Here is a 23,933-nt window from a genome sequence, read left to right on the forward strand (position 1 = left end):
GGAAACTTAAGTGGGAAGAATCAGAGGACCCGGATGTCATGACGGTTATGTGACCAAGCAGAGCAACAACATGCCTGGATCCCAGGTCCAGAGCCCAACGGCTCTGAAAGACTGTCTTTAATGTTTCTTACTTTGATGCATCAGGCAAGACCTGCTCAATCACGTGACTAGTTCATGTGACTTATTTACTGAAACAGTGAATCGGGAGAACTGAATAGTGAAGAAGTGACTGAGGAGCATGGGAAGTGAAAAACAAGGAAAACCCACCAAACAACCCATTTCCCTACACTCCCATTCCCTACTCAGGCCATCTGTAAATTCTAGCATCTATTCACTCCAGTATCAGAGAACATTGCTGAACACATATCACAAACCATTGCTGGGCTTTATGAGAAGTAAATCACCTAATCCTCCCATCATCCATCCATTGTATGCAGCAATGATTGATCCCTATTTTACAGTTTAGTGAAGTGAGGTCCAGAGAGCTTCTGCAGCTGCATGTACTCACCCAGCTTGGGGCCACTAAAGTTTAGGATTAAATTCCAGTGGTGTGTGAGGCAGGTCCTGCTCAACCCTTAACTCCTGATGCTGTTGCCAATGCTTGAAGTTACAAGCATTGCTTGGAAGACCTGGTATGTGGACCTGTGATCTTACTGTTTCTACCTGCTTTCTTTTTCTTGTTGTTGCTGCAGTGTGTACACTAAATATTTATCTATTCATGCAGTTATTTATTCATTTATTTGTAATCATGTTGATGAACATTTGGGTAGTTTCCATTTTTGTTTAAATTTTATTTTCTTGTGAAGATGCTATACAGAGAGGTTACATCAGTAAGGTAATGAGTACTTGTGGGGCATTGTTACCCTCCTTTGTTTTTCTCATACTATCCCTTCGCTCCCTACCTCCCCCAACCCCCCAAAGTTGTAAGGTTCATTTCTGACATAATGTCTTGTGAGTCTCATTGTTGTAATGGATCATCCTGTGACCTTGTTTCAACATTTTCTTATTCCCCTTCTCCTCCCCAACTTAGATAAATGTGCATACAAGATGCAAGGTACCAAAATCAAATACAGTGACAACAGGGATATACCATAGGAGGAAGAATATACAAAAGGAACAAAAAAAATCACACAGTACATTAAAAACAACAATAAAGAAAAACTTCTTATGTCCATATCTTGGGGTTCATTTCGCTTAGCATCATCTTATATGGTCATATGTACATAGCTTTGAGCTTTTCTGTTCATCTGATAAGATTATCCTAGACACATACCAATTATTGCAAACAAGGGAAACCATGGGACCTATATTTCTTTGGTTCTGGCTTACTTTACTTTATATGATTTTTTCTAAGGCTTTCTATTTCCTAATAAATGGGGCAGTGTCATTCTTTCTGATCCATTTTTTCCCCCTCTTCGACTTGAACTCTAGGACGGGGCACTGTCCCTGAGCTTCTTTTTGCTCAAGGCTAGTACGCTCCCACTTGAGCCACATCGCCACTTAGGGTGTTTTTCTGAGTAGTTTATGCGAGATAAGAGTCTCATGAACTTCCTACCTGGTCTGGCTTCAAACTGCAATTCTCAGATCTCAGCCTTCTGAGTAGCTAGGATTACAGGCGTGAGCCCCTGGTACCTGGCTTCCAATGTTTATTTTTCAAAATTACCATGAACATACTTATGCCAGACTTCTAGGACACATATTTGAGAATATTTCTACAAATGTACTTAAAAAGTGTGATAGTCATTCACACTTTATTGTGCTTTTATTATACAGTAACCATTGGTCCACATTCTTTAGTTATGTCATCGAATGTTCTAGTGCTTAGAAGTGATCACCAGAGCTGGCCTCTCACAGCAAGGCTGCTGTCCAGACCACGCTGGGCCCACCAGCACCCTAGGCCCTCATTGCCTGTGGTGCTTGTCTTCCAGGTTCTTGGTTATGGCCTCCACCTGAGTTAGTCTCCCCTCCTCCCATGGAGGGGAGACTTGTGTTGGAAGGTGGAGCCCAGCCACAAGGATCTCAGTAACACCTGCCATCAGTGCACACCATTGATTATCACTGGTTCCTCTATTCCCTCTAGATAGAGCCAAATGATGCTCCAGTTGTGCTTTGGCTTCAGGGAGGCCCCGGAGGTTCATCCATGTTTGGACTCTTTGTGGAGCATGGACCTTATCTTGTCACCAGGAACATGACCGGTAAGTGTTGTTTGGACTGTGTTTCCTGTGCAGAGTATTTTGCCTGGATCTTTTGTCTGGTTCCAAAACTAATTCAGAGTGAATGCTGAACCACTGGGAATAGCTTGAGAGTTCCAGATTATAAAAACACAAATTTCTGGCAATGTGTATCCAAGAAGGAGGAGCTACACGAATGAGTTTCTAGCCTGGCTTAACTTTCTTCCTTGAAATTTGGGTGAAAGGTTCTAAGCTATTTTCTTAAAGTCTGCTGCTAACTTAAGTATTGTTGATATTTATATTACTAGTTGGGAGAGCCCTTGTGCATGGACCTAATAAGGGAATTGTATCCCTGATTATTCACACAAATGGAACACTTTATGGTTCAGGTCCTTTAAATAGTTTAGCAGAGAGCTGCATGGTTGAGGGTGAAGTGGAGGAATCTCACTAAAACCCAGAATCATCTCCATCATTTTTCTCAAAAGAAATTGTTTATTTTCTCTGGGTCAGAATTCCTGGTATGAACTCATTGGTGACTCCTGCCAATATTATTTAAGTTGTTCTCTTCCATGTTGGGTGGGAAGAAGAGAGCAAGAGGCCTGGGTGCCGGGGATGGAATGATTAATCAAGTGGAAAGGCAGGCATGATTGCATTGGCTCTTCATGAACCATTTGCATGGGGTTTGCTTTCCAGGCTTCCACTTAGATGTAGAAAGCTCCTGGGTAGAAAAAAAAGTAAAGGAAAAAAAAGAGAGCAGGGAAAGGAGGGGAGAGGAGGAGGGAGGTAAAGAGGGGAGGGAAGTAATGTTCAGATGTGGTCTGTGATTCCTCTTCCTGAGAAGCCATAGAGTGTCTTGGGCCCTGAACCAAGTAAAGCCTTACCTTCAATGTTTCCTTGTAAATCAGTCTAACTCCCTCTTTATTTTCATAGTTCGTGCCAGACACTTCTCTTGGACTACCACATTTTCCATGCTTTATATTGATAATCCAGTGAGTACCATACAACACTCTAAAATACCAGTCTGGTTTGTCTTGTCTGTTTCCTTTCAAGTAATTATAATCATGTGCTAAATAATGATATTTTGATCAATAATGGGCCATAAGTTTATATTGGAGCTGAAATGTTCTATCATTCAGTATACTCACTATCTCTTTTCAATGTTTATGTATGGTTAGCTACACCGATGCTTACCATTGTGCTCCACCTGCCTGCTGAACCCAGTACAGTAGTAAATGCACAAGAAATAGACTGTGCCATTTGGGTTCATGGAAGTGTATTCATCATGTTCTTACAACATGGAGTTCAGTAAGGATGTATTTCTCAGAAAGCATCTTTATCATTAAGCCATGTATGACTCTATAATGCATGATTCTATTTAAAGGTGTATGACTTTGTATAACAGAGTGACTTTGAATAGTATCTGACATTGTATACATTGTATGACTCCATTTAAAGCAATGTATGATTCTATTCTAAAAAAATAGAGATAGGTGTTGCATTGGTTCACCCTTTGTCTCACTGTTTCTGTGATTCCTCTTCCCTTCCCCAAATCAGATAACTTTTTCAATCTTTTTTATATATTTTTATTGTAAAGATACTGTACAGAGTGGTTAGTTACATGAGTAAGGTAATGAGTACATTTCCTCTTGAGCATTCTTACCCCCTCCTTTGTTTTTTTCCCACAATCCCTTCTCTCCCCACCTCCCCAGCTCCTCCCTTCCTCACCAAAGTTGTAGAGTTCATTTTTAACTAGTGTCTTGTACATCTCATTATTACAATGGGTCAGCCTTGTTTCAGCATTTTGTTATTTCCCTTCCCCTCCCCAAATTAGAAAAATGTATATACAAGATGCAGGGTACCAGAATCAAATACAATGACAGGGGTTATACCAATAGGGAAGAACATATGAAAGAAACAAAAGAAATAACATAGTACATTATAAGTACATTAAAAACAACAGCAACAAATATAAAACCTCTTGTGTCTCTATCTTGGAGTTCATTTCTCTTAGCACCATCTTCTATGGTCATATGTGCATAGCTTTTGACCTTTTTTACTTGTCTGGTAAGGTTGTCCTAGACATATATTAGTTATTGCAAATAAGGGAAAACATGGGACCTATTTTTTGAGGTTTGGCTTACTTCACTTAGTATAATTTTTTTCCAAGTCTTTCCATTTCCTAACGGGCAGTGTCATTCTTCCTGATGGAGGCATAGAATTCCAGTGTGTGTGTGTGTGTGTGTGTGTGTGTGTGTGTGTGTGTGTGTGTGTGTGTGTGTGTGTGTGTGTATCACATTTTCTTGATCCATTCATCTGCTGAGGGGCATCTGGGTTGGTTCCATATCTTAGCTATAGTAAATAATGCTGTGATAAACATAGTTGTGCTGGTAGCTTTAGTATGGCCTTGTTTGTGGTCATTTGGGAAAATGCCCAAAAGTGGGATTGTGGGGTCACAAGAAAAAGGGCAATGAAATCAGAAACAGTGACCATGAAGAATAAACCAGAGGGGAAAAATGAAAGACAAAAGAAATAACTGCAAACAGTACACTAAAACAAAAAGGACAAAACCACACCAAGAAACCCTCTTGTTTCCATATTGTGGAGATCATTTTGATTAGCATTATTTTATGTGGTCATATGTACTGCTAGAAATATCCTAAGCATATACTAATTATTACAAATGAGGGAAACCATGGAACCTATGTTTCTTTGAGTCTGGCTTATTTTACTTAATATGATTTTTTTCCAAGTCTTCCCATTTCCTTATGTTGGGACAATGTCATTTTTTTCTCTGATGGAAGCATAGAAGTCCATTGTGTATATATGTCATAAGACACTATGTTGGAAATGAACTTTGCAACTCGGGGGTAGAGGGGAGTGGGGGGGGGTGGAGGGAAAGCAGAAGAAAATGAGGGAAGGACTAACACTGTTTGAAAAGAAATGTACTCATTATCTTACTTACAAAACGGGAACCCCACTGTACATCACCTTCACAGTAAAATTATTAAAATTATTGAAAATAGAGGCAGGGTTGTTTTCTTTTAAAAATAGGATTTATGGCTCACGCCTGTAATCCTAGCTACTCAGGAGGCTGAGATCTGAGGATCGAGGTTCAAAGCCAGCCCGGGCAGGAGAGACCGTGAGAATCCTATCTCCAATAAACCACCAGAAAACCAGAAGTGGCATTGTAGCTCAAGTGAAAGATCGCTCGCCTTGAGCTGAAGAGCTGAGGGACAGCACCCAGGCCCAGAGTTCAAGCCCCACGACTGACAAAAAAAAAAAAAAAAAAGAATTTAAATCCCTTTCTGAGACTTAGCTTTTCTGCTATTTTTGTCTCATCATCCTTGAGCTGGGGAATCTTCTTGGCTCTCTTCTTTTCTTTCCTCATTTTGCACCCTGTGAAATGTCCTAGTTCCTGAATTATAGCATCCAGGAGATGAGATTTGTGTTTTCACCGGTGGTCTGAGTGAAGATATTACTTTACAGATTATTATTTAGTATGAATATCCCTAATCTGTCACATAACATTCTAGGTTAAAAAGCCAAAGCTGAGGTCCTTTCCTTACCAAGGCAAACAGAACAGCTCATTTTGAGACAGAAAGTGATATTTACCTTCATAAGTTTTTCCTGAAATTGATTTCAGTTGGTATAGAAGAAGAGGTGAGGGTCAGTTTTGACAGGTGAAGAGTATCTTTACTTGAACTATCCTCTGACTTATTTTACTTTCATATGGCTCAAAGAGAAAACAAGTAAAAAGGAAGAAAAAACTGTCAATGTACTTGCCCTCTATCTTGATTTATTAGCTGTACATTTTCCTAGTATATAATTACCTATTTAGGGCTGGGAAGGTGGCTCATTGGTAGAGCGCTTGCCTTGCATGCCTGAGGCCCTGGGTTCGATTCCTCAGCACCACATAAGCAAAAAGAAAAAAGCCGGAAGTGGCACTGTGGCTCAAGTGGTAGAGTGCTAGCCTTGAGCTGAAGAGCTGAGGGACAGCACCCAGGCCCAGAGTTCAGGCCCCACGACCAGACCCCCCCCCCCAAAAAATTACCTATTTAAAGAAAAAGTGAATTAAATACTTTGTTTTTTTGTATGTTTAGGGAAATACACTTTTAAAATTGCTATTTCACAAGGCTTACATTCCTTATCCAAATCACTCATGAAAAATCACTCAGAGCTCCTTATTTCAATTTACATCTCAATTATCTGTGAATTTCTAGAAATATGGCACTATATCTTACAATAATCTTAGTTTCAAACTTCTTGTCTCTATGAATGAAGCAATAGTTTATAAATTGGTTTTATTTTTAAACTCTTTATTGAAGATGAAATGGTACAATGGCCATGTTTCTCACAAATAAAAGAAAGGAAGAAGAAGAAAGCCACACACAAATATCTTTTATATCCAGTCTAGAGACAGAGCTATACACCCAGAGGTTTCAAAAACCAAGACCAGGGAAGACAATTTTTTCTTCCTCACAGGAGGATGCTAAAAACACCTGAGGTGATGGAAAAGCCCAATGTCTTCAGAATAAATGAGGTTACTCCTCAGTGTGTGCTTTCACCGAAGACCTACTAGGCATGTATGTCTCTGTGCTGACACTTACTCATTGATTTCTTTTCAGGTGGGCACAGGTTTCAGTTTTACTGATAATATCCATGGATATGCTGTCAGTGAGGATGATGTGGCACGAGACTTGTACAGGTAAAGGGCTTGGCTTTCTCCTGGTCTGTTCAGAGTAACCATTTTCTATCTCTATATCTTTTAGGAAAGTTCTTCTAGTGGTAGGATTATTCATAATTAGTCTTCTTTATTTTTTGTCAGTAATGAGGCTTGAACTCAGGGCCTGAGCTTTTTTGCTCAAGGCTAGCCCTCTACCACTTTGAACCACAACACTACTTCCTGTTTTCTAGTGATTAATTGGAGAGAAGAGTCTAGTGGACTTTCCTGCCTGGGCTGGCTTTGAACCATGATCTTCAGATCTCAATCTCCAGAGAAGCTAGGATTGCAGCCATGAGCCACTAGTGCCCAGCAATGATTGGTCTTTATTATCCAAAAGTTTTAAAAAGTATTTTGACACGAGGATCACACACACACACACACACACACACACACACACACACACACACACACACACACACACACAGTCTCTTCTCTACTTTGTTCTTATTATTGATAATTATGTGAGTGACCAGCAAAGAAAGCAACAAGATTTTAAGGCAAAATTATAATGTTTGTCCTTTAAGAGACAATAAAGGCCCAATGGAATTTTTCGACCAAGATTATTTTTCAAACCTTTCACCCAGATGCTCTGTAGTTTTCTCCTGTTTTCCAAACTTAAGTTTGCCTTTGCTTTCCAGTAGACAGCATCTTTCCAGACATCCACTTGTCTTCTTTTCTAGGACTGTCAGTGCTGTGGCTTTCAGAGACAACTTCCCACCCTCTAGCTTCACGATCATCACATTTTCCAGGTTGAAAAAAGCTTATGAGCTAGTCCTTCTCTCATTCTCGCCTTCATCTTATAAAACTTTCTTTTTGCCTAAGAAAAAAGAAAAAGATATACAACTTGATTGAGCATGGTGTACATAATTTCTTCTTTTTCTTACATCCATTATAGCTATTTCTGGAACAGTCTTAAAAATAAGTTGACCTGTGTTATTTGGTCACATTTTTCTAGTCTATAAATTGCTACTAAAGATCAAGTCCTGGATTCCTTCTGATTGCTGGGATACCACTTGTTTCAGTATCATGAAAGAACTTTATTGGGCAGGAGGAATTAACCAGCTCCCCCTACCCCCAGCCACCCAGCTCCCTTTCGGCTAATATCTCACCTCATGAGCAAACTCAAGAGCCAATCTTAAAAGGAAAGTGCATTTGATAGGAGTCAGGGATTTCTCATCTCCGACAAAACTTTCCCCTTTGCTCTTTGTTTCTTGAAGGAGAGTAGAGCAGATTGATGGCTGGGGGAGGTGCGGGGAGAGGAAGGAGGAATTTCCAGACTACTATTTCTCCAAAGAGATCTCGTTTCCTATGCCGACTTAGAAAATAATATGTTATATCTTGTGGATTGTGTGTGTGTATATGTGCATGTATGCACACACACCCCAGCAATGGACCTGGACACTGTCCCTTACCTTTTTTTCCCACTCAAGACTAGAGCTAGCTGGGCACCAGTGGCTCACGCCTGTAATCCTAGCTACTCTGGAGGCTGAGATCTGAAGATCATGGTTCAAAGCCAGCCCAGCCAGGAAAGCCCATGAACCTCTTATCTTCAATTAACCACCAGAAAAGCAGAAGTGTCACTGTAGCTCAAGTGGTAGAGCGCTTGCCTTGAGATGAAGAGCTCAGGGACAGCACTGAGGCCTGGAGTTCAAGCCCCATCACTGACAAAACAAACAAACAAAAAACAACTAAAATTCTACTATTTGAGCCACACCTCCATTTTAACTTTTATGGAATTTCCTGACCAGACTGGCTTCAAACCATGATCTTCAAATCCCAGCCTCCTTAGTAGCAAGGACTACAAGCCTGAGCCACCAGCACCTGCAGTATTTTATGCTTTTGATATTTACATTCAGTCCTTGTAGGAGATGTCAGGTTCCAATACCCGGGTGCTCTGGTACAGTGGATCCCGGAGACATGTTAGCTGATCCTCATTCTTACAGAGGATCCCTTTCCTTCATCTTAGCTCACAGACATGACTGTGATGTCCTAAGAAGTTTACTTGAGAGTTGTCTCTCACTTAGCACTATTTGCTGTCAGTCTTCCAATAGAAAACCTTCCCCAACTCTCACCCCACCACATACACCAACCCTCTCTTCTGGCTTAAATCCAAACAAGCTCAGTTATTTAACTAGCAAACACCCGGAGGGCAGAATTTCTCTACTAAAGAAATACATCAATCCCCTATAAGACAGAGCACAGAAAAGCCTCCATCCTTCCCCTCCCCAAAAGATGCTTCCAGCTTCTAATTGCCCCTCAGTGTGGATATTTATGGCTGACATTGGTACATCTCCTCTTACAAGACATGTAAAGGGAACCTATTTCAAAGCATCCATTGTTTATAACTGTTTTAGTTCTTTTTTTTTGCTCCAGGCTCTTAGAACTGGAAAATAGCTAATCAAGAGTAGTGCAGAAAACTGATTTCAGCTGTTTCCTTTATGGTTTACACTCTTCATTTCCTTTTGTGACAGCATTCTTCTCTCTGGCTTTCCAGATGGGTGTCTGGAAGGAGAAGGTCTCTTTGAAATGTATAAATGGGCTACTGCAAGTTTAAAGAGTAGACCTTTCTTTTTCTCCCTCTGAAATCCATCTCTCCTTATTTGTTCTGAAAATCCTATTCCTTTTTCCTATTAATAGTGCTTGGCTGCAAGTAATAGCCTCCTAGAGAAGAATTTAGCATTTGCATTTAAGCTGTGTGTGTGTGTGTGTGTGTGTGTGTGTGTGTGCTCAATAATACATTTTTTTCACTAGCAAGATGTTAAATTTTGTTTCGTTTCTTCCTATTTAATGTATGCTAGTGAGCCACAACATCTCCCTAGAAAATAGTACTAAAACATAATAAATGTACTAACTTCAGTTTGGGTATCATGGCTGATCTATGCCCCACCAGTGGGTACACACTCTGAGCTAGACACTGTTCCTGATGCTGGTGGTATAGCAGTCCACAGCTCAGCCAGCCTACAGCCCCTGCTAACCTGGCCCTGCCAGAGTCCAGTGGTGTGTTTGAACTTGTCTTCTCAGAGCCTAATGGAGGTGCTGCTACTGTTTATCTCCATGTTGGCTGGTGACCAGAACACTCTGATTGTTCAGACATATCTGCCCACCAATGCAAATTGCATTGCGTGAGAGGACCCTGGGACCACATGGTGATGGGAGAGCCATGGCACAGCTCCCTGGGAGATGGAACAAACGGAAAGAGGCCCTGTTCCAACATCACCAGACCACTCAGATTCTTGTTGCCAATGTGTTTCCGCCACCGTGAGGAGCTGTAGCCACACCTGCTTGGCTTTCATTTGGATATGTGTCAAAATACCAGGGAAAAATCACATTAAAGGAGGAAAGATTTCTTTTGGCTCATACATCAGAGGTGTCAGTCTGTGATCACTTGGTTCCTAAGTCTCTAGACACAATGGGGGTGCGTGGAGGAGCAAAGCTGCTCATATAATGGCATCCAGGGAAAGTTTCTACTACTTCCCAATAGCCCCGTAAGCTATGAATTCATAAATGAGATTGAAGCCTTCATGATCCTTCACCTCCCAGAGGCCCCACCTCTGACCACTGCCTCACTGGGGACCAAGCTTCCAGCAAAAGAGCCAAAGAAGACAGTTAAGCCCCAACCATGAGGAGATGAATAAGGCTTGGAGAGATGTGGGAAAATGCTGAAGGGAGTGACATTGATCATGATGCATTGTACTCATAAACTGGCATGTTGAATTGAACCCTCTTTAAACGACTACTTAAGGATAATACAAATTTAAAGTAGAAAAATTAAAGATTCAAACCATAACCGTAGCCTTGATCTTCTTGCATATCATTTGTTTAATTTTGCTTTCCTCCATCAGACCAGCTTCTAGTGCTATTTAAAATACAGTTAATTGGCCAGGTGTTATAACTTACTAAATTTGCCATTTTCATTTTAAAATATATCATTTTACCATTTTCATTTTTATTCCCAGGCTGTGTTGAAATAAAAAAATTCAGTTGAAATTATTTATCTGTGAAATTAAAACTCTGACAATATCCTCAAGTAGACTCTTTTCTGAAAAGTTTAGTTAGGGAAGCCTGGCATTTTTTAGCCTGAAGAAACCTTCTATTTAAATTATCTTCTATTTCAATTATCAGATAAATCAGAGAATGCAGGGTTAGTGGTAGCTCATGCCTGTAGTCTTAGCTAGTCAGAAGACATGAGGCCTGGAGGATCACCACTTGAAGTCAGGTAGGGCAGAAAAATCCATCTCTAGTTACTCAGAAAAACACTAAACCTGAAGCTTAGCTGAAGTAGTAGAATGTCATCCAAGCAAACAACACACACACACACACACACACACACACACACACACACACACTCACACACACACAAAGAATACCCCATTAAAGTTGAATATCAGATAAGCAATAAATATTTTCTTAAATGTATGTATGTTCTAAGAAATATTTTGACATACTTATACCGGGACATTGTCTATTATCCCAGTATAAGTATGTCTATTACTGTATATCAAATTTAATTGTACACCTTTTATTTTTACTTGTTAAACTTGTCAACCCTAATAACTCTCCAACTCATGCTGTAAGCAAATAAGTTGTAAGGTAAAGCATAAAGCTTAAGTGAAATTTACTAACTTAAATTACGTGGTACCACTCTAAAAAGCAGGGAGAGAGAAAGGGATGTATTTTTTTGTCTGAAGATGGAGAGGAAAGGGTGGAGAATAAACTCCTATTTTTATCTCTGCTCTAAAGGCAGCTTATTGCCAGAGCTAACAGGGAAGCTATAAAATGCGACTTTCCAAATTTAGTTGCTATAATAAATAGTTGCTACTATAAATAATGAATAGAAGAGTGCACCCAAACCCTACAGTAGGGTTTCATCGTGAGTTTTTATAGAGGCTTTGAAAATTAAGTACATCCAAGATCATAGTGGGTATATAATAATGATCCAATTTTGCCTCTCTGCAACCCTTGAACTTTCTCCCTTTCCTGAATTTTCAGAAACTTCTTTCTCTTCATCTTCCCTGGATGCTTTGTAGCTCTGTTCTCTTGGTGGAAGCTGCTAAAAAACAAAAAAAAAACTGCTAAGTTTCTTAGACATGGTAGTCCAGGTCAAAAGATTTTGTGGAACACCTGATTTTCACCAGTTTTTGTCTTCTATTTGGAAAGATTTTGGTCAAGTAGGGAATCATTCAAAGTTTTCTTTTTTATTATTATGAAATAATTCCTGAGTCTGTTGACCTCTATTAGACATGGTACTCTAGGTCACAAGATTTTGTGGAACGCCTGATTTTCACCAGTTTTTGTCTTCTTTTTGGAAAGATTTTGGTCAAGTAGGGAATCATTCAAAGTCTTCTTTTTATTATTATTATGAAATAATTCCTGAGTCTGTTGACCTCTATTTCAGCATAACTCACAGAAGTGGCTGTTGACATTTTTTTAAGTAAATGTGATTTTTTTTCTTTTTGAGCACAGAGGCTACTGTACATTTATTTCGGTATTTGTAGTCATTTTCTAGATTCACATTAGACTGTAGTCATTTTTCAGCTTTTCAGTTCTTATTAGAACCCTGACATTCTGGAAACCCTATTAGAAACACTCAAGAGCTCCTTACCCTAATGGTTGGTAAGCAACTAAAATTCCCTTGTCTTCTTCATAAAACTGGGGCAATGGGGTCATAAGATTTGCATAAAAATTGCTAAATAGTAGGTGAATTGATGGTTCCTTCCACAGCTACATAATCCAAAATGGTAACCCCCAGATTTGGAAATGTGCCCAGAGTGTTGATGTTCACTATTAAGCTTAATAGCACAGAGTTAGCCCGTGCATGTTTTCTAACTGTCTACTTTAAAAAGAATACCCTATTGGAGCTCACAGGAGAATGATGTATTTCCAGTATGAAACCTTGGGAGCATCACATTAAATGGTTCTGATTCATTTTCTGATTCATTTTTATTGTTCTTTTTTATAGTGCACTAACTCAGTTTTTCCAGTTGTTTCCTGAGTACAGAAACAATGATTTCTATGCCACTGGAGAGGTAAGTTGATATCATGTTTTCTTGAGGGCTTCAAATACCATCAAGACTGAAATATATTCTGACAATTGCAGATTATTTAAAAATATATGCATGTATAAATAGATATATGTATGTGTATATTAATATTGTTAATACTCATATGTTATCCATTATATTATACATATATTATCTACTTGCGTTGGTATCGCAGGTTTAATACAGGGCCTCAAACTCTTGCTTGGCCTTTTCACTCAATGCTAGCGTTCTCCATCTCCACTTCTGGATTTTGCTGATGAATTGGAGATAAGCGTCTCACAGACTTTACAGCATGTCCTGGCTTTGAACCTCAATCCTCAGGTCTTTGCCTCCTGAGAAGCCAGAATTACAGAGCCAATGCCTAGCTTTCTATGTTAATATTGATTCAGCCTATATCAAGAATTACCCAGTTAGCTGATAGGAGTCAGGGTTTTCTCATCTCTGACAAAACTTTCCCCTTTACTCTTTGTTTCTTGAAGGAGAGTAGAGCAGATTGATGGCTGGGGGAGGTGCGGGGAGAGAAAGGAGGAATTTCCAGACTACTATTTCTCCAAAGACATCTCATTTCCTATGTTGACTTAGAAAATAATATGTTATATCTTGTGGGTTATGTGTGTGTATGTGTGTGTGCATGTATGCGCACACATCCCAGCAATAGGGCTTGAACTCAGGGCCTGGACACTGTCCCTTACCATCTTTTCCACTCAAGACTAGAGCTAGCTGGACACCAGTGGCTCACGCCTGTAATCCTAGCTACTCAGAAGGTTGAGATCTGAGGATCTCGGTTCAAAGCCAGCTCAGGTACGAAAGTCTGTGAGACTCTTATCTCCAATAAACCACTCAGAAAACCAGAAGTGGCTCCATGGCTCAAGAGGTAGAGCTCTAGCCTTTCCCTCTAGAGCTGAGGGAAAGTGCCCAGGCCCAGAGTTCAAGCACCATGACTGACTAAATAAATAAATAAATAAATAAATATTACTCATGTAATTCCCCAAATGTCCTGTATAACATAATTTTTAATCCTCTGCTCAACAGAATATCACATGTTAAGACAAGCACAGCAAGTTTGCTTGTGTCAATCCTTTTGTCTTTTACAGATTTTTTTAAAGCAGTGCTGACAATCGAACCCAGGTCCTCATGCATGCTAGGCAAGGCACTGTCACTGAACTATATAAACCCCAGCACAGTCATGTGCATTTTTGTTGTTGACATTTACAAAGACATTGGGGAAGCCAAGAAAAAATACCTTGAAGAATGTTCCAAATTCTGAATTTGTCTGATTCTCCTCAGTACTTAGATTAAGAGAAAACATTTCCCAAGAATACCATATAAATGAAATATATTTTTTGTGACATCTTTTTTTCTTTTTTGCCAGTCAGGGCTTGAACTCAGGTCCTTGAGCTCTTTTGCTCAAGGCCACAACTCTATTTGTGGTTTTCTGCTGGTTAATTTGAGATAAGAGTCTCACGGACTTTCCTGCCTGGGCTGGCTTCATACTGTGATCTTTAGGTCGCAGCCTCCTGAATGGCTAGGATTACAGGTGTGAGCTACCAGCACCTGGCTTTCTCTAGCATCTTGGTATGGACATCCACATCCTCTCAGTTTGCCTTTTTATGACAAAACTAAGCTCAATCACCTGAAGATTGTATCTTCTAGATCTCACCATTATAACCATATCTATTTTGTTAGCAATTAATAGATAAGACCATTTGAGTATCTTTACTATCCAATTTTAAGTCCCAGTGCTTTTAGAACCATTAATTTTCCTGCCTGAACCTGTAATTGCCCTGGAGGTTATACAATGATACTGTTTCTAATTTTGTTTATCTATATTATCTAGCTTTCTGTAGAGAAAATTTCCCCTTCATTTATTGTCTTCATTTTATTATGAAAATAAACTGCAGACTCAAGCATTTTCATATTTTCTTCCTTCCTTCCTTTCCTTCTTTTCTTCTCTCTCTTTTTCTTCGTTTTTTTCTTTTGTTCTTTCTTTCTTTCTTTTGGGAGGTGGCACTGAAGTTTGAACACATGGGCTTGTGTTTTGTTCTGTTTGCTTGTTTTGCACTGCTGTCAATCTATCACTTAAGCCATGCTTCCAGCCTGTCTTTTTGTTGGCTATTTTTCAGATGGAAGCTAGTGAACTCTTCTGCTTGGGCAGGCTTTCAATTTTTATATACAAATTTTGGTCAATAGTCCTTCAAGCTGGGTCCTCTTTCCTTTATTCCTGAACCATGTAGGTTTTGAACATCTTTCTTTCTTTCTTTCTTTCTTTCTTTCTTTCTTTCTTTCTTTCTTTCTTTCTTTCTTTCTTTCTTTCTTTCTTTCTTTCTTTCTTTTCTTTCTTTCTTTCTTTCTTTCTTTCTTTCTTTCTTTCTTTCTTTCTTTCTTTCTTTCTTTCTTTCTTTCTTTCTTTCTTTCTTTCTTTCTTTCTTTCTTTCTTTCTTTCTTTCTTTTCTTTCTTTCTTTTGGTAAGCATATGTATTCCAGAAACATCTTGTTCTCTCCCTGCCCTAGGTCTGGTATTCGTCATCTTTTGAAGAAATCCCAACTCCTTGTAATGAGGGATATTTAAAGGCCAAGTCTTAAGCACTAAGTGCATTCATTGCTACTGGGAGGTCATTTATTTTAGATATGGGCAGAGCAAAGAAACAAAATGACCTCATGCTGATACCCATAATTGAAATTCTTCTCTCTTCCTTCTCCATTGTACATTTGTAGATTCCATCTCCTGCATCAAGGACCATGGTTCCCAAGAGTATCCTGTTTACTCTCTTTCTCAATAACCCAATGGTTTCAGAATTAGTACAGCAGTACTATGGTCCTCAATAAATCAACCTCCCTCCCTCCCTCCCTCCCTCCCTCCCTCCCTTCCTTCCTTCCTCCCTCCCCCCCTCCCTCCCTCCCTCCCTCCCTCCCTCCCTCCCTCCCTCCCTCCCTGCATCCCTGCCTTCCTGCCTTCCTCCTTACCTGCCTGAGTGCCTTCCCTCCTGCTTGCCTGCCTTCTTGCCTTCCTGCCTCCTTTATCTGTATGGAAGACCTTCAGCAGATGCCCTAGACCTCAAAGAATATTAAGCCTCTTTCTCTCCTGCCCTTTCCTGTATTTATTTATTCATTCATTTTTTATTTATTTAGCTTACATTGGCTATAGAGGGAAGGGATTTCATTGTTATGTTTACACATGTTTATAATATATTCCAATCAATCTCACCCTCTCTATCACTCTCCCTTCCCACCTAACCTTCTTCTAAAACAAGTTCTTTTGTTCTATTTTTATAGTTGCAAACAATGTACTTTGACTTCATTCTTCCCCATCCTCCTTGTTATCACAACCCCCTACTACTAGTACGCATTCCCTAACAGGCCAAATTTCTTTCATCATGAGTTTGTCTCTCAAGCTCATCTGATCTTTCTCCTTGGCTTTGAGCTTCCTCGTTTCATTCTCAGATTAGTTCTTTCCATTTGGTGACATTGTCTTTCCTTCAGTTTCTTATTCCCAGTAAATCATCTGTTATTCAAGAATCATTCAAGAATCAACAACTAGGCTATTGTTGGTGGGAGTGTAAACTTGTTCAACCACTTTGGAAAGCAGTATGGAATTTCCTCAAAAGACTCCACATAGAGCTCCCTATGACCCAGCAATCCCAGTTTTGGGCATTTACCCGAATGATCACAAACAAGACCATATAGTAAAGCTACCAGCACAACTATGTTTATTGCATTATTATTTACCATAGCTAAGATATGGAACCAACCCAGATGCTCCTCAGTAGATGAATGGATCAAGAAAATGTGGTATATATACACAATGTAATTCTATACCTCTATCAGAAAGAATGACATTGCCCCATTTGTTAGCAAATGGAAAGACTTGGAAAAAATTATGTTAAGTGAAGTAAGCCAAGCTCAAAGAAAAATAGGTCCCATGGTTTCCCTTATTTGCAATAACCAGTATTTGTCTAAGATAAGCAGAAACCATCAGATATGTTGATGTTAGGCAAAATGAACCCCAAGATAAGGACTCAAATGGTTTTTCTTTCTTGCTATTGATTCTAACATATTTATAAGATGATTTCTTTGTTGTTTTGTATGCTCCTCCCCCACAGTATAACCCCCATTTTCACTGTATTTGATGTTGGTATAATTTGGGGAAGGAGAGGGAAAAAACACATTGTTTAAATAGGGATACAGGTGGACCCATTGCAACAATGAGATGTACAAGTCATTATGTCGAAAAACAAACTTTACAATTTTGCAAAGGGGTGGGGCGCATTTGTTAGGAAAGGGAAAGACTTGGAAAAAATTATATTAAGTGAAGTAAGCCAGGCCCAAAGAAACTTAGGTCCCATGGTTTCCCTTATTTGCAATAACTAGTATATGTCTGAGTCAAGCAGGAAAGGTCAGATAAGTTGATGTTAGGGGAATGAACACTAAGATATGTATTCAAATGTTATTTTTCTTTCATGCAATTGTTTCTAACATATTTATAAAATGATTTCTATGTTGCTTTGTATGTCCCTCCCCCATGGTATAACTCCTGCTTTCACTGTATTTGATGTTGGTATAATTTGTGGAGGGTAAGGGCAAAAACAAATCCTTTAACTAGGGATACAGGTGGACCCATTGCAACAATGAGATGTACAAGTCGTTATGTTGAAAAATGAACTTTACAACTTTGGTGGGGGGGGAGGATCCGGTGGTGGAGGTGGGGGGAGTATGGAAAGGGATGGGAAGGGGAAACAAAGAGGAGACAACAATGCTTGATAGGAAATGTACACATTATCTTGTCCATGTAATTGTAACTCCTCTGTACGGTATTCTCACAATTTAAAAAAATGAACTAGTTAAAAAAAAAGGGGGGGCGCTGGGTGGGAGGGTGGGGGAAGGTGGAAGGGAGATGGGAAGGGGAAACAAAGGAGGGGGCAACAATGCTTGATAAGAAATGTACTCATTATCTTGCCCATGTAATTGTAACCCCTCTGTACAGTATTTTCACAATAAAAAACAAAACAAAACAAAAAAAACCAACTAGGGTGGGAAGGATCAAATGAAGAATGGTCAGTATAGTGCCCAGGGCCTTCTCTAACGCCTGGGAGGGGAGGATCACACTAAAGGCCCTCGCCATTTGAACCATTAGGCCTGACTGTGAGCGATGAGTCATATCCTGTAGAGGACAGTTCAAGTGTGATCCAAAAGGGGAAGCTGGAAGGATGTTGGATCCAGCACATCAACAAATGTACACACTAAGGGAATGAAGTGAAGGCTCCATTTAAGAGAATGCCAAGTTAATGGAACCCCTTTGATTCTTCTTCTGTTGACAAACTATTTGGACATAGCAGAGGCACAATGCCTATGTTCATCTGATCATATGAAGTCATATTTATCAACATCAACTCTGAGAAATGGGAACAAGAAGGTTTTGTTTTCTTTGTTGATGTTTTGTTTTCTTTTCCTTTTGTCTTGTTTGTTCATTTATCTGTCTTTGGGAAGGTAAGGAGAGCACAGAAATGGTGGGACTGAGTGTGAACAAATGCAGCAATGGTATTCTATACTGTACAATTTGTGGGTGGGGATGGGGGAAAACTGGGAGAGGGCTGACATTGCTCAAAAAGAAAAGAAATGTACTCTTTATCTGACTTATATAACTGTAACCACTCTGTCCATCACCTTTATAATAGCAATGAAAAAATGCCTTAAAAATAAACTATTTGGAGAGGATATTCTTATTTCTTAGCATATAATACTAATGGTTTTTTATATCCAGTTGTTCAATTGGGGTTATTTAGGAGTTTTAGCAATATCCCCTGATGTTTCTTCCTCATTCACTAATTTCAGAAGCAGGTTGGAGAAATGGGCAGGAAGCAACACTCACATCATTTGACAATGATCCTGATAAATGCCCATCTCCTCCTCGAACAGAAAAGTGAACTGCTTATTGTATATTCCCTTGTCTTGGAAATATGTAGTGATATTGTTAACTATAATGTTGAATGCTCAGCAAAGTTGCCAAAGCTAGGGTGAAGGATTTGACTTGTCTACTTCATTTCTTGCCTAGTGGTTCTATGCATGACGTAGAAGGAATTCTGGATTAATAATTAGGAGACCTGGATGATTCTAGGAAATTCTTAACTCTCTGAGTCTTTGCTTTCCATCTTACAATCAAAGGGGTTTGCTTTTTAATTAGATCACTTTTAAGGATATTTTCCTTCATTAGAAAGACTTTCAACTGCAGTCACCTAGACTTACTTTTATTGCATCTCTATGTTATTGTAGTTTAAACATAGTTTAAGTCCATCCTCCTCTTTACAAGCACTCCTCTTCCTCTTCCATCAAAGTTGTTACTGATTTTTCAAGAGAAAAACCCTTGTCTTCTGAACTATTAATTTGCTTGTGTTCTTAGGGAGGCTGAACTAATAATACCACTCAACTCAGAATCATTCTTAAAAAATAGTCTTGGAAATGGTTTTCTGCTTTTCAGTGCAAATGCAGTGGGTCTCATGCCTTTTGCACTTGTGTGTTATTAATGAGGGTAGCCTGGTGTTCAAAGGGTCTGGAACAGCTGTTCTGAACCCTTACTTTGGTGTAGGGAGTCTGGAAATAATAATGATACCTACTGCATAGTGTTGTTTTGAGTGTTTAATTAGAAAATTCTCCTCAGATATTCAGCGTTGTGACCAGCTGTGGTGAACCCCCAACACACGATGCCTATTATTACCATTCATGTTGAAAAGTTAGATTAATCTATTAGGGTTCCAAAGCATATGGCCCAAGGCATGTAGACAGGAGCTGAACTGTGCATAGAAATTCTACTCATTCATTATTGAGATGTGCCATTGCCTCCTCTATTCTCTGTGTATTATTTCTGAAGTGTGTATGTGAATATGCATGTGTGTGTGTGTGTGTGTGTGTGTGTGTGTGTGTGTGTGTGTGATATGCTTGTGATCAAAACCAAAGTATAGAGAGCATATTAAACAGATGTTCTACCATTGAACTTCATTCCCAGCAAAGTCATAGAAATCATTGATTTGGTCCATGAAGAGGGAGCTCACAAGTGAATAGTAGAAAATAGTTGTGCTTAGGTTTTATATGGATAGCAGCAAAGTGTGTCAGGACTCATCCCAGGCTCCTTTCCCCTGCTGTGAGAGCCAGGCACAGCAATCCAGAGAGAGTAGTGTGGGCCTGCAGTCGGCACCAAGAACTTGCTTTGTCTCCTTCCCTTCTCTTCATTTCTGCCCAGAACACCAACTGGAATTAATTTTTTCTAAAGAGAGACAAATGTGTCTGTAAATCACCCTCCTCAAGGCATGAAAAAATGTACTTCAAAAAGAAACAAGCTGTGTTTAATTCCCATAATTAACTTTCTTTATAAGTGTTATCCTTTCCAAGCCAGTAACTATTAGTGAGACAGCTCTTGTTCTTGAGGCACAGCCACAAGCTATGCTCTTCTACAGCAGCCATGAGCTCCACCTACAAGTTAGAGCAAAGACGTTCTCACAGGAAGGAGGAAAGGAAGGAAGGAAGGAAGGAAGGAAGGAAGGAAGGGAGGGAGGGAGGGAGGAAGGAAGGGAGGGAGGGAGGAAGGAAAGGAGGGAGGGAGGGAGGAAAGGAGGGAGGGAGGGAGGAAGGAAGGAAGGGAGGGAGGGAGGAAGGAAGAAGGGAAGGAAGGAAGGAAGGGAAGGCATCAGGATAGAGCAGTCTGCCCATTGTTCTGTAAGCATATGGCTGGCTTCATGTACCACTAGAGGCCCAAACTCAAAGCTTGTGTGTGTTTATGGCAATGGAATGGAGTGCTTCCAAAATGGCAGGATATGTGGTTAAAACTGGGTACCTCTTTTCCAGCAGCAGAAAAGACAGATTCTGCTGGGCAGCTGTGGCTCACGCCAGAGGATCTGGGGTGGTTCAAAGACAGTCCAGGCAGAAAAGTCCCTAAGTCTCCAATTAACCAGCAAAAAGATGGAAGGGGAGGTATGACTAAATTGGTAGAGCACCAGCCCTGAGTGAAAAAGCTAACTGATAGCACAAGGACATGATTTCAAGCTCCAGTACCAGCACACACACACACACACACACACACACACACACACACACACACACACACACACACACACACACACACACACACACACACACTAAAAATATAAGCAGTTTTGCAACCAGGATTAGTTTGAGGATCAAACACAGGCAAAACTTAGAAGTTATTTATGTGCTAGTTGTCGAGATCAATGGAATACCTTATTTGCATGAAACAAGTCCTATTTGACCCTGATCATTTTTACTGGAGTCATCATGGTTCATTATGGGTTGAAATAGTAGGCTCCCAGTATATGAGAGCATGTTCATTTAGTTTGTAGCATACAATAGTAAGCATGGTGCTTAAGGAAGTTTACAAAGTAGTTTTGTGCAAGGCTTTAATTACATAAAATTAAAGTATCAATGATACTTCTCTTTAACATCTTTTCCTCTTCCTTTCATTGCTCCTCTTTTCCTTATGTCCCAGGCCATTTCTTTTCCAGAGCCATTGAATGCCCAGATTCCCCTCCCCCACTCAATCTTCCTCTCCTTGTCTGTATTACTTCTGTATGATAGGAATGGAAACATCCTTATCATAATTTTTCTGTCTGTCATATCAGCCTCAGACTTATCTATTGGTTTCCAACAGATAAATTTATCATAATAAATTCTGAGAGATTAAGCCAAATGTGGTATACTCTCAGCAAATTTGTATTTGAATGGAGAAGAGTGCCTATATTTCTAATAGGGGACTCAAGCATTAACATGCAAAGTGGGACTAGAGAACTATGCTACCAGTAGGCCAATCATCTATATAGTTCTCCATCACTATTCTTTTTTATATAATTTTTTACTGTGATTAAGTGATTACATAAATTTCACAAATTTCACAGTATTGTGAGATAGTGATATTTAGTTAGGATCACAAACACATTCTAAGCTTCATGAGGCAAATTGTCATTTTCATGGTATATAAAGTTTGTGAATTCTATAAGCTTTGACAATACAGCTATTTCTTCCCCATGGGGTGGTATGTACATTTGTTTCCTTTTGCTTAGTGTTAGCTGTTCCCTCTATCCCTCTCATTCCCTCCCTCCCATCACTGCCCTTGAGTTGCTTAGTTCATTTTCATCAATGTCCAGTGTAGCTGACTCCATCACTATTCTGCTAGTCTAGGCCGGGGTTCAATGAATTGGTGGCTAGAAGGGAACTTGAAGAATATTTGGCTCACATGTTTTATTTGAAGTCCCAAAAAACATTTTGAATGGCTGAACGAGACGTTATGAGCATTCTTTTGCTGAGTGTCATTTTATATATTACTTCATTTAATTCTCACAGACACTTTCTTAAATAACAGCTATTATTATTATTACTCTCCCATCTTACAAATGAGGTGACTTAGGCTCAAGGAGATAAAATAGGCTTGACTAACATCAACCAATGAAAAACTCAAGAAAGCAGACCTGGATTCTATGTAGTCGGACTCCAGAGCCCAAAAATCGCAGTGCAAGAAATAGGGACAGGTTGCAGCCCTGCTCTCTGGAGCTAATTCCCTCCTCAGAACTAAATTATCTCCAGGGCCTGCTTCCTCTTGCAGAGCAGATTCTCTTTCCCTACAAGGGAGTCAGACATCCCTGTTCCTATTTCCTGCTGATCTCTAGGGTTATAACCTTAAACAAACAGAAAAGAAGCTCCCTAGCTCTTTGAATGTCTATCTTTCTGGCCAGGACTTAGTTTTAATCATAAAGACTTGGCTTTAATCATAAAACTTTATAGAGTAAATGGGACTTTCAAGTGATATAAAGACTTGAGGTCCTTGGAATGCAATTATTTCTCAAGGCCTGGAACGTGCTGAATTTTATTAGATAGCATTCAATCTGTTTTAACTCTTGAGCTCACAACAAATGTCTATTTTCAGTTCCCGTCCATGGGCACTTGCCAATATTTTCTTTTAGAACTGAAAACGGATTTGACTGTTTAATGAGTTTAATATTATAAAATCAAGGTTTATGCTGCACCCTAAAGAACTGAACAAGGGCACATGGAAATATTTGCAGAAGGGCCTCCGGCCTTTAGAGAGCATATCCAAATCAAATCAATACTTACTGATTTCTTAGTGGTATGGAGATAATGAGTAAATGGACAGTGACATACCATACTGGACAGGGCAGCACAGAGACATCAGTAGGACCTAACATGTGATGTCTAGATTGAGGACAAGAAATGAAAAGTGCTATCTATTATTTAGCTTCATCCCTCTGAATTCTGTCTACAAGGGGCACACAAAGGACTCTTGAGAGTGGTCCAGAGTGTTCATACCCTTTACTTATATAAAAGTCAAGTTAATGGTAGGTTTCACTTTATTATTTTATTTTATTTTGACCAGTATGGGGCCTTGAACACTGAACCTCTTGCTCTTGCTTAGTAATTTTTGTTCAAGGGTATCACTCTTTTACTTGAGCCACATATCTACTTTGATATTTTGCAGGCATGAGCTACCAGTGCCTAGATATATTCTACATCTTAAACAAAAGGGTTTGTTCATCTGGTGAGTCACCTGGTTTCAAGCTGGGTTTCTTCAAATTGGCACCAAGGTCAAATCAAGTGGAAGAAGGATGTCTCATTCACCTTTGCCTGTCACTGATGGATGTTTTTGAGAATCATTCTTTTGGGACTAAAGTGAATACATCATTTCTAGGGCAGTGTGCACCTTTAAATCTGTTTATATGATCAAAAGCTGGTTACAGATCAAAATGCTTGTGTTATGTGTCAATGCTTGTAGACTTTTCAGGTTTCTTTTAAACCTTACATTCAAAAAAATAGATGCATTGATAAAATCATATTGTTAAAAGCCTTTTTTAATAGCAGCAATGTGGTCTCAAAATTAGATGACACATGGTCTAGAAATGTCTGGAAAGTGGTAGAGATTACCACAACACTGAAGCTCCAGCTTTCCTCATTCATTAATTTTCCTAACTGGCCATTTAAAGCCAT

General features: G+C 39.5%; 1 protein-coding gene across 1 annotated transcript in view; it reads left to right on the forward strand.

Moving 5' to 3' along the window:
* Positions 1 to 23,933, forward strand: part of Cpvl (carboxypeptidase vitellogenic like) — a 116,872-nt gene that overhangs the window by 22,604 nt on the left and 70,335 nt on the right. Inside the window, exons 3-6 of the mRNA XM_069997229.1 lie at positions 2,081 to 2,195; positions 3,102 to 3,160; positions 6,797 to 6,876; positions 12,854 to 12,920. Of these exons, the coding sequence (XP_069853330.1) occupies positions 2,081 to 2,195; positions 3,102 to 3,160; positions 6,797 to 6,876; positions 12,854 to 12,920 (321 nt within the window). The remainder of the gene's footprint in view (positions 1 to 2,080; positions 2,196 to 3,101; positions 3,161 to 6,796; positions 6,877 to 12,853; positions 12,921 to 23,933) is intronic.

Source organism: Dipodomys merriami, unplaced genomic scaffold (assembly GCF_024711535.1).
Source record: "Dipodomys merriami isolate MVZ:Mamm:240054 unplaced genomic scaffold, mDipMer1.0.p SCAF_5, whole genome shotgun sequence".
In the NCBI taxonomy this organism is placed as follows: Eukaryota; Metazoa; Chordata; class Mammalia; order Rodentia; family Heteromyidae; genus Dipodomys; species Dipodomys merriami.